Below are 16,181 nucleotides of genomic sequence, written 5' to 3' on the forward strand. Positions count from 1 at the left end.
TGCTAAATGCCACTGAAATAATTACATTGACTCCAAAAGTTATAGATCACATCTTGAGTGAATTTTTGTGGGAGTTCAGACACATAATAAGGAAAATAAAGATGAAGTTTTCTAAATGTCATTTATTTAAAATTAGGAAAAAATAAATTATTTCCTCTAAGCTGGGCTACTTGTTAACTCTAATAAGCAAATGCAAACAAAATAAACTTTTTTTGTAGGATTTGATTCCAGTGTCACCTTAGAGACCAACATAATTTTCAGGGTATAAGCTTTCAACAGTCAGAGCTCCCTTCTTCAGATAGGAGTAGAAATGGAGATCCCTGAGCCTCTATACTCCAGCAGAAAGGAGGGAAGGATGTTAAAAAGATGGGGAAGCAGGATGCAAAGATACAGTGCAGCTTGATTAGATGGGAGGGGCATAGCAAAGGAGGTATCAGGATGTAAAGATAGAAAAGTATGCTGCAGTTTGATGACAGAAGAAACTAGCTTTTGCAGTGAGATAAGTATCCTATGTCTCTATTCAACCCAGGGGGTATTCTGCTCTGAATTTGTGAATGAACTCAGTTTCAGCAATTTTACTGTACTCTCCCCTTAAAGTTTCTCTGTTTAAGGGTAGCCACTTTTAGGTCACCAACGGGGTATCATGGAAGATTAAGATATTCTTCCACTGTTTTTTAGTACTGCGATTTTTAAAATCAGATTTATGCCCATTTACTCTTTTATGTAGGGACTGACCTGTTTGTCCAATGGAGAGAGTGGAAGGGCACTGCTGACACTTCATACCATTCATAACATTGGAAGATGAACAAGAAAACTTATAATAAGTTTGTTAACTGTTGCAAACCAATACGTAGAATTCTCTTTTTTTTAATTTTTTTTTATTTTTAATATCTAACATAAAAAACTACAAAAGACTACAAAAGTATAAGGGGGAGAGGAAAAAAAAGGGAAGCGGGGGGACTGGGGAAAGGGGAAGAGCAACATACAAACAACAAACGCTACACTACATGTCTTGTATTCCCTTCATGCTGCAATTTTTCTTAAAAGTTAACTTTCTAATATGCTATCAGATTGGTAGATCTTATACAATACAGACTATATTCAGGATCAGGTTTTCTTCCCCCCCCCCCCCCCGCGTCTCGGTCTCAGTTCTCTCTGCGCAGCTGGAGCAGCTGCGCCCGCTCTCTCCTCCCCCCCCCCCACTTTCCCCTTCAGACTTTGGACTTTCTTCTTGCTGGAACTCCTGATGATTGAACAAAAAGTCTGTCAGCTGCGCTTCCGATGTAGGTTTGATCCTTATATCTAAACCAAACGCCTTCTGGAAACAACCATTTATATTTTACATCACATTTCCTCAAGAAAGCCGCAAGTCCTTTATACTTAAATCTTCTTTTACGAGCCAAAAATGGAACATCCTTCAATATTTTAACCTTGTTGCCCAAATAATCCAAGTCTACATTATACAAATTATATAAGATGGTGTCCCGAGTCTTCTTAGATGAAAAGTCAATAATAATCTCGCGAGGCAGCTGACGCTTCATTACATACTTTGAAGATGTCCGCTGGACTTCCAAAATATCGCTTTTTAACTCTTCTTTAGTTGCCTTTGCGAATGGCGCCAAAAGTCCAGACACCAGATCTTTTAAATTTTCACTTTGCTCCTCTTTTACATTCTGAAGACGCAGTACCGTTTGGGCACGGTCCACTTGTAATCCTATTATTTGATTCTCCAAAAGCTTCACTTCCTTACTTGTTGCTTTCATGAGTACTGCGTTCTCGTGTGCAGACTGCTCTGCTCCGGTCGCTGTTTCTTTAATGGTTTTCACTTCGCTTTCCACTGAATCAACCTTTTGCCCCATTTCATTTAACTTCGCTACAAAGGGCTGCATAGCTTCAAAGACTGCTCGTCTCACCATCTCTTCCAAAGTTTCCCCCTTCCCCTGTAACGTCGCCATCACCGATTTACTCATTGCTGGGCTCTGCTTTTTCGTCGCCATCTTAGGGGGGGGGCACCAGCTAAGTTCCGAAACTCCGTGAAGGGGAAGAAATCCGCGCCTTCTTAGCTTCAACTCCCACCAATCCTTCGCATACGCTTAGAAATCAGAAGGGATTCGCTTACTTACAGGTTTTCACCTTAAATCTGCTTATTGCCGTTCTCCATGGCCCGGCAGCACGCGAAGTCTGCCGGCCTCTGTTGGAGCAAACGGGCAATTTACCCCCTGCATTGCTTTCAGGGGGTTCTTCCTGCCGCGCTCCGGACCCCGTCTCCCTCACTGGGAGTCCTGGGGGTTAACCCTCGCGGGTCAACCGCCCGGTCAGGCTGCTCGGACGTTTCCTCCCGGACCTGCGGAGAGGAGCGTCCGACATGGCCGGGAAAACGAAACCGAATCCAATACGTAGAATTCTCCACGGCTCCCAATATTAATGAGTGGATTATGAGAGTGTGAAAAATTGCTTTCATATCTAAAATTATATATTGAAGTAGAAATACAACCCAGAAGATTTACGGTCTGATAGGTCTGCAGAAAGATGGGCTTTGTTTATAATGTCATGGAGCAATAAGGTTAACAACCGTCTATTTTCCTTTTGTGCTCCATCTGTACCTTTCCTTTGTACAATAAAATGTTTTAAAAGAAAAAATGAAAAGGAAGACAGGCAGAAACATAATATTTACTAAAAGCATTCACTTTTACATTTTAGAAGAAATGACATTCATATTTTCCCCCTTTCAGAAACCCCCAGGTTTAACAAGAAACTAACAAGAAGCTAACTAGAAACATCATATAGCAAAAGTCGCCTCAGAAAACATGCCTCATTTTGCTTAATACTTCTGCCATTCTCTCCACAGTCTTACCATCCCTTAAAATTTCCTAGTGCCTTCTGCATAACTACATATTTTGATAAGCACTCCTTACTTGCACAATTTCATCATCTCCTATCACATCGATTACTAACTTTCCTGATTTGGGCTTAGCTTTATCCTTTCTAACTGCTATCTGACCAAATATCTGAAATAAAATATTTGGGCTAGAATGGGGAAAATCATCTCTAACCATTCCTTCATATGAAAGCTTTGCCCTAGATTAGCTGTTTCATCCTGGCAGCCCCGTAACATGCATAGTCAAAGTGACTGCTAACACTGAACGGTACCAAACTTAAAGTGAAATCTGCTATAGTTTTTAAGTATCTTCAGTTCTCTGCAACATTGTATAATGATCAATGTTGTGGCTAGCTTGAATCTTCCTATTTTAAGGGCTCATATACTGCTGTTTTGGTTCTTGCCTTTCTGTTTTAAATATTTGGGCTCTGACAACCTCCTCTGTTGGTAAGGGGATTGGTTGATTAAGTAGTAGCAAGGGATTGTATTCAGATTGTATGCATATCAGTATGCATATAGCAAGAGACTGTATTTTATCTCCTTGGATTTGCCTTCTTTTTATAGGCTAATTTTTCTCATTCCTTTTGAGAAAAGCTTTACAGCTCTTTACAAAGCATTGCTCATGCCTGACAAAAGTATACTTTGGCTGCCAAAATTAAGAGCAGTGTCTTTTTTGCATGAGGTTGCATCTGCCACCTTTAATTAAGAAGCCATGTGAGTCATTCCTCTGAAGACACTCAGCACATTGTAGTGCCATTTAACCCCTTAAAAGGGGGATTTAAAAAAAAATTTTAAAGTAAGATTTCTGATCCCATAAGAGATTACACTGTATTTACTCAACATACAGGAACAGGAAAAATACTTATGGAGTGTGCATAGTAGTTTACAGAAAATAGGTAACTTTTGCAAATTGCATCCTCATTAACTGAATGTACTACTAACACAAAAGGTACGCTTGCACAATTTGCAGGCACAGATGTTCTCATTAAAAAAAGGCACTGTTCTCCAGATATGTCTGGGCCATCAGCCCATGCTAGTCCCAAACCTGATCATATGCAGGCTTGCAATCTGCCTCATCTGGAACTCAGATGGTGCCATGTGAAAGTAGTATATTTATTCTGAAAGAACATAGGTTTCTTTCTTTTGAATATTTATACACCCACCTTTCTCCTGAACAGCTCAGGATCTAAGGTGGGTTGGAATGGAAGTTGTAAGCCTGCACACCAGAAGCAAATAGACAAGACCAAAACCAAGCCTATAGCTAGAGAGTGTACAGCAAGTGTTAGAGATTACATGTACCTGTTATGTAGTTATTCCTGCACAATCTCTAACACTTGCTTTACACTCTCTAGCTATAGGCTTGGTTTTGGTCTTGTCTATTTGCTAAAGATTTTGCTCCTGAAACTGTTTACATGTACCTGTTATGTAGTTATTCCTGCACAAACAGTTTCAGGAGCAAGATCTTTAGTGATCCTTCTTTTTTTTTTTATAATATTTTTATTTTTCAATATCTAACATACAAAACTACTACATACATACATAACCTACAAAACAGTAACTACAAAAGACTACAATAGCACAAGGGATGGGAAGGAAAGGAGAAAAAAGAGAAAGGGAAGGGAAGGGGGGGGTGGAGAAAAATGGGAAGGCAATCTACAAACACTAAACGCTACATTTCAATGCTTTCCCTTCATACTGCCACAGTAAAAAAATAGCTTAATAAGATAGTGACGGAGTGGTTGATCATACAAATTACAAATTACAGTTCAAATTAAATCTTTTTCCCTCCCCTGGGCCTCGGGCGCAATTCCCTCTGCGCAGCTACCGCCGGAACGCTCATTGCCTCCCCCCTCCCTTCAGGCTTCGGATCCTCTTCTCTTTGCTTGGTGTCTGGTCCAAATTCTGAATTTTTATCCACAAAATCCCTTAGCTGATCTTCCGAATTAATCTTGTAAGCTTTATCTTTATAACTAAACCCGATTCCTTCCGGGAGTAGCCATTTGTACTTCATGTCCTGTTCCCTCAAAAGAGCTGCCAACATCTTGTACTTAAATCTTTTCTTCCGCACTAGAAATGGAACGTCCTTCAATATCTTGACTTTATTTCCTAGAAAGTCCAATTCCGCATTATATGAATTATATAGGATACTGTCCCGGACCCTCCTAGATGAAAACTCGATAACAATCTCGCGAGGCAGCTGCCGCTTCGTTGCATATTTTGAAGATGCCCGACGGACTCCCAAAATGGCGCTTTTCACTTCTTCTTTAGTTGCCCTCGCGGGTGTCGCTAAAAGTTCCAAGGCGAGATCCCATAAATCCTCTTTTTCCTCCTCCTTAACATTCTGGAGACGCAAAATGGTTTGTGTTCGCTCCACTTGCAATCCGATCAGCTGGTTTCCCACCAACTTTAATTCCCTGTTCGTTGCTCTCGTGACACACTTTCCCGGGCAGACTTCTCTGCCCCCCCCCGCTGCTTCTTTAATGGCTTTCACATCGCTTTCAATTAAGCCCACCCTTTGATCTGTTTCATTCAGCTTGTCAACAAAGGGTTTTATGGCTTCCTTAACCGCTCTTTTAACCAGTTCTTCAAGCGTCTCGCCCCTCTGCAAGGCCGCCGTAACTGACTTGCCAAGAGAAGGACTCTGCTTTCTTGCTGCCATTTTAGGGGGGGGGGACCGCCAATCTTCCGAGACTCTATGAGGGGGGAAAAATCCAAGTCTTCTAACCTTCAGACCCCACCACTCCTCACAGCGCTTGTAGTAACAGAAGGGATTCGCTTACTTACAGGCTTTTCGCCTAATCCTGCTCCTTGCCGTTTTCAATAGCCCGGCAGCACACTGGGTGCCGCGCTCGTCTGCCGACCTCCATAGGGACAAATGGGCGATTTACCCCCTGCCTCGATCTGTCAGAGGGCTCTTCCCGCCGCGTCCCGGACTCAGACTCCCTGCCTGAGAGTCTGGGGGCTAACCTTTGCAGATCAGCCGCCCGGCCAGGCGGCTCGGCCGCTTCCTCTCGGACCTGCCGAGAGGAGCGTCCGACATGGCTGCGAAAACGAAAACGAATCATCTTTAGTGATCCTTCTCAAGGACTGGTCATCTGAGCCATCAAGTATTTCTGAGGCCCAAGAGAGCATCCACTTGGCACCACTTACAGGCTACAGAAAGTTAAGGGGCAGGACATGAGTTGTCAGTTATGTTCTTCTTTATTTATGTCCGTAATTATCTAGCATACTGCTGCTTTCCACATGGGGATTTCCGCCCATAAGAAACATTGGATGCCCCTGATTTAAATGGCAACATCCACATGACTAATCCAGTTCAAAGGGAGAACTGCAGGGTGGCTGTGGATGAAATCTCCATCTAGACACTTCATTCATTGCCACTACAGAGCAGAGGGGGTGAGGAACTCAGGTCTGCTTTCAAAACAGCAACTGTCTACATGCTGCTGCACACCATTTCCCATCCTTTTGGTCCTCTGAAGGGCACAGTGTGGATTAGTAGAGAAAATGAAAATGAGGGGAAAGGGGAGGTTCCAGGCAATGAGAGGCAGCAAAATCACTATAACATCTGCACAGTTATGATAGGGAAACATGGGAGGAACTGAGGGCAGACACAGCATGTGAATGAGATTCTGGTCTGCTCCCAAGCTGCTGCAGCACATTTTTGCACCTGTGCAGATCCAGCCTTTAGTAAGAGGTAACAGAAAGGGTGTCTTGGTACATTCTGGGTAAACTTACACCTTTGTCCATACAGGAATCTAAAAGTTACTTTGCTGTCCTGCAACACATCCGTAGACACTAGCAAGTTAGATCAATGGTCTTTCCGAATTGTTGCCTGTGGAACTTTAACCATCTACCATAAATATGATGTAAATTATCTGGAAGATTGTTCTTGAATAGTGAATTCTGAAGATCTACAGCAACAAACACTATTTGGCCCATTATAGTAATATAAATGGCATTCTTTAAATAAGTGTCTTTATTTCTCACTATCTTGAAATAAGCCTACACGGAATTTCTCAAATACACCCTGAAGTGTTGTGCTCAGCAAAGCCTAGATCATGCACCATTTTATGGACTGATGCTTATCAGTACCATGAAAGAAAAAATGGTTGCAGTCCTGCATGATCTTCGGCTCTATGCATTATAACTGCCACAGGAAATGCCAATGGTACACCATTATGTAGAGTAGCTACCATTGCTTTCACCAGGCAGTCTTGGACAAGTCACCATCTCTCAGTTTAACCTTCAGTGTACACTGTTCAAGTAATGTCAAAAATTTACAAACTTTATAAAATGAAGCATTTACAGAAATAATTAACAACAATTATGTACACAACAATGTATGTGTACAGAATTCACTGTTGACCACAGACTTTATATATAGGAGGTGGAAGATGACTCAGATTTGAAAATGTGATAGCCAATAACAGTACAGTTCTAAAGAGAGTAAGACCTTTCAAAGCCCAGTAACTTCAGTGGGCTTAGAATGGTATAACTGTTAAGGATTGCACCATGAGTGGCCTATTATCTCCCAAATATAATCAGAATAGAGAAAATACATAGTACACCCCCCCTTATTTAAATGGTGCTGCATTCTAGAAATGCATTCCGTTTGGACAAAATATTCGCTACTATTTGGTTCTCCACTATTGATTGTACTTACTACTCCCCACCAAAGGGCATCTGCATAGCTGACAAACTTATTTTCATCATCACTGTTCACAGCATCTTTTTCAGCCAAGTACACAAAATAAGAAGAAAAAATCAGGCCTAGAAAGCCAATGTACAGGGTGGTTATTAATTCCTAAAAAGAAGAATAAAAACAAATTCAATTAAATGGCTATTTATAGCAAATTATTTACAGATGGGGTGTATGAAAAAATTATTCTAGTATTCAGTCACCACAGTGAATTCAGTGCTATGTCAAATCTGAAATCTAAATGACTAGACATTGCACAGAGAGGGGTTTTTGAGTGTCATATTCCATTCCTAAATGACTAAAACTCAGCAAATTGTTCTTGGATTCATTTGACAATTGGTGTTGTAGGAACCTTTTAACCTCAGTATATGGTAAAAACGAATCTTGTCATGGCTAGAGGCATAAGTCTTTCAGTGGAAGCCCAAGGACTCTAGGAAAGAGGTTCTTGGCTGACAGACATTCCGTGAACCACCCCACACAGGATTCAAAACCTATAAAAGATGCAGTCTTGTGTTTTTTGTTTTCTTTCTAAAATTGATTTTTGTTTAAACTACTATTTATTTCAATTGTATCTAGGGAGGCAAAATTCATCCAACTCTTCTTCTTCCAAACAAAACATACCATAAAATTCTTAGTACAGACTGGCACTAGCCTCCATGGCTCTGATGACCACCTCAAGTTTATATAATTAGTTTATTTATAAAAATTATTTATACTTGGCTTTTAGTCATAGCTCAAGGCAGCCGACATTACATAATTAAAAACATCCTGTAACAATAAAAATATGTCAAATAAAGAATCAGGAATGGGTTTTTCTTCCTGCTGCACTTCACAAAGTTCTATCAGAGACATCTGGGCAACACAATATTATGATGCAGTTATGGCACAGGGAAGATGGACTTGCTCAGTCCTAGACAATGCAAGAACAGAGGGACAATATAGAACAGGGACCCCAATGTGATACCCAAGGGTGCAACGGTGCCTACCAACATTTTCCTGTATCTTTTCAAGTGGTTTTAGAAAGTGAGCAGGGCCAGGTGGGGCTTTTGTCCAGCAGGGCTTCTGATTGGCCCATGAAGACCTGATTGACTGTGTAGATTCAAAAAAGCATTGCTTTTGTAGCAGCAGCCATCACAGCACAAGGATCTAAAGAGAACCTGTGCTCATACAAGAAAATATTTTTAAACAAACTGTTCATTTAAAAAGGCGTCCTGAAGCAGAGATTCTGCCTGAAATACTGAAGAGTTACTAGAGTTTTACATAACCTCATTCCCTAATATTCTGTGGTTGGTGCTGCTTCCTGCCACATCCTGTTGTGATTGTGCCCACTACCCTGTCAGAATTCCAATGGTGCCTGAAGACTCAAAAAGGTTGGGATTGGGAACCCTGGTCTAGAGAATAGGCTATACAAGAATAAAATATAGGTCTCAGTGTTTTTCATTTCCCCCTGTAAAGTTCTACCTACTTGTCTATGTATGAAAACTACTGAGCCCAACAGTCTCCACGTGCCACCTTGTCGGTCTACATGTAGCATGCGCAGGATCTGCAGAAACCGAATGCCTCTGAAATGCAGATAATTAAAAGAAGTGATTGAATATACAAGAATGAAAAAGTATGGTTTTGAACAATTAAACACTTTTTGACATAAAAAAGAAAAGATTTTATTACTGTTAATTTTTTTACCTGATTGCAGAGGTTGCAAAAACTTGTTTAGAACCCACACAAAGCACTATCATTGAAGCAACAACTACAATTAAATCTGGAAGATAAAAAAACACCGTAAGTTAAAAAGTACATATCACTGATAGGATGGCTCCCCCTGCAAGAAGACTGCAGAAAAGAAGCTGGCCTTTGATGGGGAGCAAAGTCTTTTGCACACACACACAAACCACCCATTTCAGTTTTCCACTATTTATAAAGCAGAGGTTATTTGCTGAGCACTCCCCACCCCCACCCCCTCAGCATGAACTCTACCAGCATGAGGACTACAGTTTAGGGGAGTTCTCTTTTTTTCTTAGTGATTCCTTGAATTGCAAGAAAATTCTAACACATGTAAAAAGAACGTTATAACATTTATGCCCTATCTTCTTCTATTGCAAGCCTCAAGATGGTATATAGGGGATTTTCATGTAGTCTCTCTTCCAGATACTTACCAGGCCTAGATCTGCTTCACTTCATCAAGGATGCTTCATCACGTGCCTTCAGATTACAATCTCGGATATAGGCATGGGCAATTTCTGCACAGCTTATTTGTTTAGCCCCCTGAATACTCTGGGAAACTTCCCTGAATACTGAACTTCCTTTCTTCTTTTTAAGTCAATTGCCTTTTATTTAGGAAGATATAGGGGGAAATATACAAGCAGTATTCTAACCAATCGCTCAGGAAGAAATAAGTCTAATGTTCTGTCCAAAGAGCACAGAGGTACAAGGGTTATTGAGAAATATTTCAAGATGGGTTCACTGTGTCTGTCTGTCATGAATCGCAGCTTCTGATACCTGAAGTGTAACTCTGTTTTGGATTGCACTGAAGAAGTTCAAGAAGTATATGAAGAAGTAAGCTGTGAATCAGAAAAGCTCAAACCCTACCTCAAATTTTGTTAGTCTTATAGGTGCTACTGGACTCTTGCTCTTTTCTACTGAGAAATATTTTGCATTTGCTTTTGGCCGGGGTCAGCAGCCCAGCCCCCGGACTTGCCGGGAGGCAGCGGCAGGGGGCAGCCGGGAGACAGCAGTTCAACCGCCCTGGCCAGCAAACAGAGCCAGAACCTGCCTGTGCTAGGGGGAAGGGGCAAAGCCTCAGAAGGCTAGAGGGGGCAAGGGGAGGCCAGCTAGTCCCACCCTCCAGGGAGAGGACAGGGGGCTAGGCAAAGCAGAGGAAGGGGGCAAGGACAGCAGGATTAGGGACCCAGCAGTCGCCCAAACAGAGCTCTTACCTGAAGAGAAGGAGCAGCAGCCCCAACAGCTTAGGACCACGCCCAAGCCTACGCCCCAGCTAGAGAACAGTAACCTGGCTCAGGAGTTGCTAAGAGCCAAGCCCCTCCAGGTGGAGCTGCTGAAGGCACTCTACTGGAAAAACTGGGTAACCAGCCAAGGGGCCACAGCTGGACCCGCCTTCAGCAATCAGCTCAGCCAGAGAGGCCTGGCAGCCAGCCAACAAGACGCAGCTGTTGCTGACCTACACAGCCAAGCCAGTTACCCCAGCTGCGGCAGCTTAACACAGCCCAGGCCAGTGCTGGGAGGCCAAGGAGGGCGGGGCGGGGAAAGAAGGCCCTATAAAGGATGGCTCAGCAGAGCACTGGGGTGGTGTGTGTGAGTAAGGAGCAATGGTGTTGAGGTGGAGTGGAGCAGTGCGAGAATGGAGGCTTGGAGGAGGAGATGGTGGAGGTCGCAGAGGGTGAGCAGACCAGGTTGAGCAGGCCAGAGAGTGGACTGAGAGGTAGTCTGGGTGAGGTATACCACCCCTCCTTCACAGAGCAGGGTCCTGCAGCATCCCTGGCACCTCTCTGATGTCAGGGCCGGCCCAGCTGGCACCCTGCCCAGTGGCAGCAACAGCTAGCGCTGACAGCTTTTAAAAAAAATGTTATTTACTATTTGACTGATATAAGTACAATTATTAAATAAATCAAACCACTTTAAATTTTTTGGCATACACATCTTTCAGACCCTTGCCAAGTATCTAATTATATATCTAATTACTAGGCCTTTTTTTCTGGGAAAAGAGGTGGTGGAACTCAGTGGGTTACCCTCAGAGAAAATGGTCACATGGCTGGTGGCCCCACCCCCTGATCTCCAGACAGAAGGGAGTTTAGATTGCCCTCTGTGTCGTGGCTCAGAGGGTAATCTAAACTCCCCCCTGTCTGGTGGTCAGGGGGCAGGGCCACCAGCCATGTGACTATTTTCAAGAGGTTCCGGAACTCCATTCCACTGTGTTCCAGCTGGAAAAAAGCCCTGCTAATTACTAATTTGGCTCCACTGCAGATTAAAAAAAATCTATGCAATGGGGCCACTTTGGAATTGGGCAGGTGTTTACACAAAGCTTGGGGAGCTCTCAAGTTTGCAGAAAATTTGACTTACAGGTTTAATAGTACATTTTAAAGAGTTGTAATAATTTATCAACCCTCAAAAAATAATGAATCAGAGACATTATGTGTAAGAGTGATCCAAGAAGAAGAAGTGAGCTGTGGCTCACGAAGGCTCATACCCTACCACAAATGTTGTTAGTCTTATGTGCTACTGGACTCTTGCTCTTTTCTACTACTTCCAAAAAGTAACAATTTGATATTTGATGCCGCTAAACAGTACAAAGCATTTTTTACCAACTGAAGTAGCCTTTCACCAGAAAGATTTGTCTGTCTTTGTCTTCCAATGGCAGGTGAAGACTTTTCTGTTTCATTTGATGTACCTCCAGTAAACTCTTATTTGCCCTCCTCCCTGGCTGTGTCTGTTTTTAACATTATTATTGTTAAATATTTACATACACATTTTAAATGCTGTTTTAATGTTTTAGATGCTTTTAAATAGGGACCCTATTTGGATGGAAAGATGGCATGTAATTGTTTAAAATAAATAAGTATCCCTAATGCATGCTTTAGAAAAGTTGTAGGAAGCAGTTAAAATCACTACATCACATGTTTCATCCAGTACAGTATTAGCTGACCTGACTCTTTTGACATTTTGACATAGCAGAACTATCCGGCCCTCCTGGCCAGTGGCAACAGCCACTTCAGACCGGGTGGGGGCGTAGTTTGCCTCCTCCTTGGAGGAATGCAGACGGCGCGTGCCTGGTCATCTGGGTCTTCACCTGGGGGCGGAGCCGGCAGCCTTATTAGGCTGCTCCGCCCCACAGCATCTCAGTCTGCGCCTCAGGCAGGTTTGAAGTTAGGGGGAAATGAGCGGGCTGGTGAGCACCCTTGGCACCTCCCCATTGGTAGGGAATAGGGGTCTGTCAGGAGCGGCTGGCTGCTGTACGGCCCAGTTGCGAGAACAGACACCCTGGTGGGGAACCCCTAGACAAGCCAGTCTCCCCCCGCTGCTGTACAGCCGGGTGGGGGAGCTTTAAAGGGTTGAGCCACTTAGCCTGGCCAGGCCGGGTCCCAGCCATGCAATGGATGACTCGCACCCGGGACAGCAGATGTCTCGCCCAGACAGGTCAGGGCGGAGGTCCAGCAGTGACCCCAGGGCCTGACGTGTTCCGCTAGTTAGGCCCTTGCTGTAGTTTCTGTCAGTTGTTGTGATTTAATAAAGCGGCCCATTTTAGAACCCAAATATTGTGTCTGCCTTTCATTCCAACTTGGAGGCGGGGCAATTACAATTTGCAAATTTTATAAGGTTGCAATCCTGTGACACTAATTTGGGAAGAAGAATTATTTTCAAATAAACATGCATAAGACTGGTGGCATATAATTAAAATTTCAGTTCTTATTATAGAAGACACTGGTATGCATATTTACCCCCAACCTCACCTATTTATTTTATTTTATTTTTATTTATTTTTTCAATTTATATACCGCCCATCCCCAGGGGCTCTGGGCGGTGAACAGTTAAAATCGATAAAAACAAAAACTAAAATCAATATACAAATAATAAAACAAATTAACAAGGTGCAGTGGTGGGGAGAACCTTCCCCACCCCAAAGGTGGGAAAGGGGAAATTTAAACTTATTTCAGATCCCTTCTATATCAAGCCTTTAGCAGCATCTGAAAATAGCATCAACAAATCCAACACAGAATGTGACAATGAAATTATTGAAGCATTGCATGAGATATGGGATTCCAAATATAGTTAAATATGACCTCCAAAGGAGTAGGTTGTGTTTTCATTAGCATTGGGTGCGAGATGTAAAATGGATATTTGTTTTTCTAAATGGAAACATGATAAGAACTGAATTATATAAACCTTTTGGATGTGCAAGTTTACAGAAATCATTTTTCTACTGAAATTAAAGAGAAGTCCAGTGGCTCTCCAAAGATAAACAAAATTTATTCCAGCATAAGTTTTCATGAGTCAGAACTTAATTCATCAGATGCATGGAGTGAACTCTGCCCCACAAAACTTATACTGGAATAAAGTATAATCATCTTCACAGTGCTGACAGATTTCTGTTTTATTTAGTTGGAACATCCTTCCCTCTGGAATTATTTCTAGGGAGTTTTTTTAATCAACAAATCTACTGTAGGAGATCTGAAGCTTTCACCAGAGCTCTCAGCGCTTATGTGCTTCACCTCGTCTCTAGCAGTGCAATCCAAAGCAGAGTTACACTCTTCTTAATCCATTTAAATCAATGGGTTTAGAAGAATTAACTCTGTTTAGGACTGCACTCTATGGTTGCTATGCAGCTAAGGGCCAAAGAACAGAAGTTCAGTTTCAATACTAGCAACTCCCTCTTTCCTGAATGGAGGCTTAAGCCAGAAGCTAGGACTGGAACTGCTTCCTGTCCTATTACAGCTTCAGTGCAGAAACCCCCACTTTTATATCTCTTATTATAACACTGCTTCCTGACCACCACAAAAGGCCTAGCTGCATGATGATCTTCTAGGTTCACTCTACTATCTACATGACTGCATCACAGGAGAACTTGATAATCACATAATCAATTTTATTTACATAATATGAAACAGAAAAATCCTCCTTTTGAAACCTGAAAGAAAGCACTCTACAAATTTGCTACATAATAATTATTCATAACCACATATACTCACCAATTATAGAAATGGGCTTCCTAGCAAAACGAAGCCTTCCCCAAAAGCCAACATATTTACTGCGGCATCCTGCAGACCACAATCGAACCACATACTCTGTTCCAAAAAATGCCACTAATACAATTTCCTACAGGAAAGAGATAGGGAGCTAGATTAACATGCTTTTAATGCTTTTCAGAAGATAGCAAAAGAAAACAAAATATGAGATTTGGAAGTAAAAATATATACCATCAAAATACATAGGAACAAAAAATCAAGAGCTCAAAAATTATATGTAATTTGCAGTGCAATCCTAAAAGCAGTTACACCTTCCATGCCAATTGACTTCAATCGATGTAGAAGGATGTAACTCTGTTTAGGATGAGAGCACTATTAGACCATCAAAATGTGATAAAAATAAAAACAATCTTGAATGCTGATCCTAATCATGTTTATTCAAAGTCTCACCAAGATCAATTTTACTTAGTTCCTAGCAAGTATGTTTAGGATTTCTGCCTTAATTTGACTTTGCCAAATAAAACAAGGATGTCATTTTCAAACAATACACAAAGGCCTTATACTAGATGACCACCCTATGATGTGCAAGAAGCAGGAAACTATTATTTTATATATTGAGTTTTTTGCTTCATAAAATTTAAAAACAAAATGAAACACAGCTTTTTTCATGCAAAGCAACTCATTCAATTTTATTCAACTTAGTACAATATTTATTTGAAAAGGTTATTAAGACTGCTGTGATCCCCCCCATGGAAATTCCTTGTGAAAATATTAAGGCAAATGAATATCTTTCATTAGCTTTCACAAAAGTTCTAACATTCTAGAATTTTCATGTCTTTTTTTCTATCACTAAGTAAATAAAACTCCATCTTATCTTTCCTTATACTATGAATGAATACATCTGATAAGTAAACAGGGAAGCTGAATCATTTTAAAAAACGCTTGGCAGTTATGAAAGCTTCATGGTTCAAAAGTAATTTAAAAACCCCATCATTTTCAACATACTAAAATATAAGAAAACAGTGAATAACTAAATTCAAAGTATGAGAAGGGCAAAGAGAGGAGGGAGGGGGTTGCACTGAACAAAAACTCCACGAATGCAAATGAGAGTTTAATTTTGTAAGACGAGCAAGAAAACAGAAACAAAAGGCTAGGTTGTGGATGCTTTCTGATTTGCAACCTGCAGGTTTGTGGGGGGAAGTTTATGAGTAGATTTGCATGAGAGTTCTGTATTTTTAAGACCCTCCATGGTTCATTGGATAACAGGAATACTGACAAATATGCAAATGTGAACTGCTCTAAAGACAATGAAAAAGACATGTAGTCAATGGTTACTGTCATCCAGTTCTTTGCATGACATGCAGACAAGCTTAGAGAACATTGATTGTTCTATAGACTCCTGCAACTGGAGAGAACGACCAGTCGGCTTACACCAAGACACATTTTTCACTCCTGACGTTTTGATAAAGGATTATTGACCTAAATGAGCCCCATGTTATTCAGGAAACATCAGGGGTGAAAGTGCACAAGCTGTTCTTCATGGTCATACACAAAAATGCCAGGTATCCATTAGCAACTGGCAAATTCTCCCTCCCCTGCCCGTGGCTAGGTGACAGACAAAACATTTTTTAAAAAATATCTTGCCTTGTATAAGCCCAATAAATAATCCCAGGGGAGGGAGTGGAGACTGATTTTTGCCACTACATTTAGATTCGGATGTCAGAGAAGTTTCAGAAGGCAAAAGGATAAGCTATTTACATTTAAAATAACTTGGAACAGTCATCAGAAAGGCAAACAAACACATCTTCATGAACTACTTCACCATACCCTATATGCCATTCCTCAGGAAGCTGCAGTCTTTTAGATGGGAATGTATGTTACAAGCAGCAAAAATAAGTTTTCAGGACTG

The 16,181-nt window shown here is 41.5% G+C and overlaps 1 protein-coding gene across 1 annotated transcript in view; it reads right to left on the reverse strand.

Moving 5' to 3' along the window:
- Window positions 1-16,181, reverse strand: part of KCNQ1 (potassium voltage-gated channel subfamily Q member 1) — a 520,763-nt gene that overhangs the window by 395,072 nt on the left and 109,510 nt on the right. The window contains exons 3-6 of the mRNA XM_054972676.1: window positions 14,276-14,402; window positions 9,261-9,336; window positions 9,043-9,139; window positions 7,542-7,682 (exon numbers count right to left, since the gene is read on the reverse strand). Coding sequence (XP_054828651.1) covers window positions 7,542-7,682; window positions 9,043-9,139; window positions 9,261-9,336; window positions 14,276-14,402 — 441 coding nt within the window. The remainder of the gene's footprint in view (window positions 1-7,541; window positions 7,683-9,042; window positions 9,140-9,260; window positions 9,337-14,275; window positions 14,403-16,181) is intronic.

The sequence above is a fragment of the Eublepharis macularius genome, chromosome 2 (assembly GCF_028583425.1).
Source record: "Eublepharis macularius isolate TG4126 chromosome 2, MPM_Emac_v1.0, whole genome shotgun sequence".
In the NCBI taxonomy this organism is placed as follows: domain Eukaryota; kingdom Metazoa; phylum Chordata; class Lepidosauria; order Squamata; family Eublepharidae; genus Eublepharis; species Eublepharis macularius.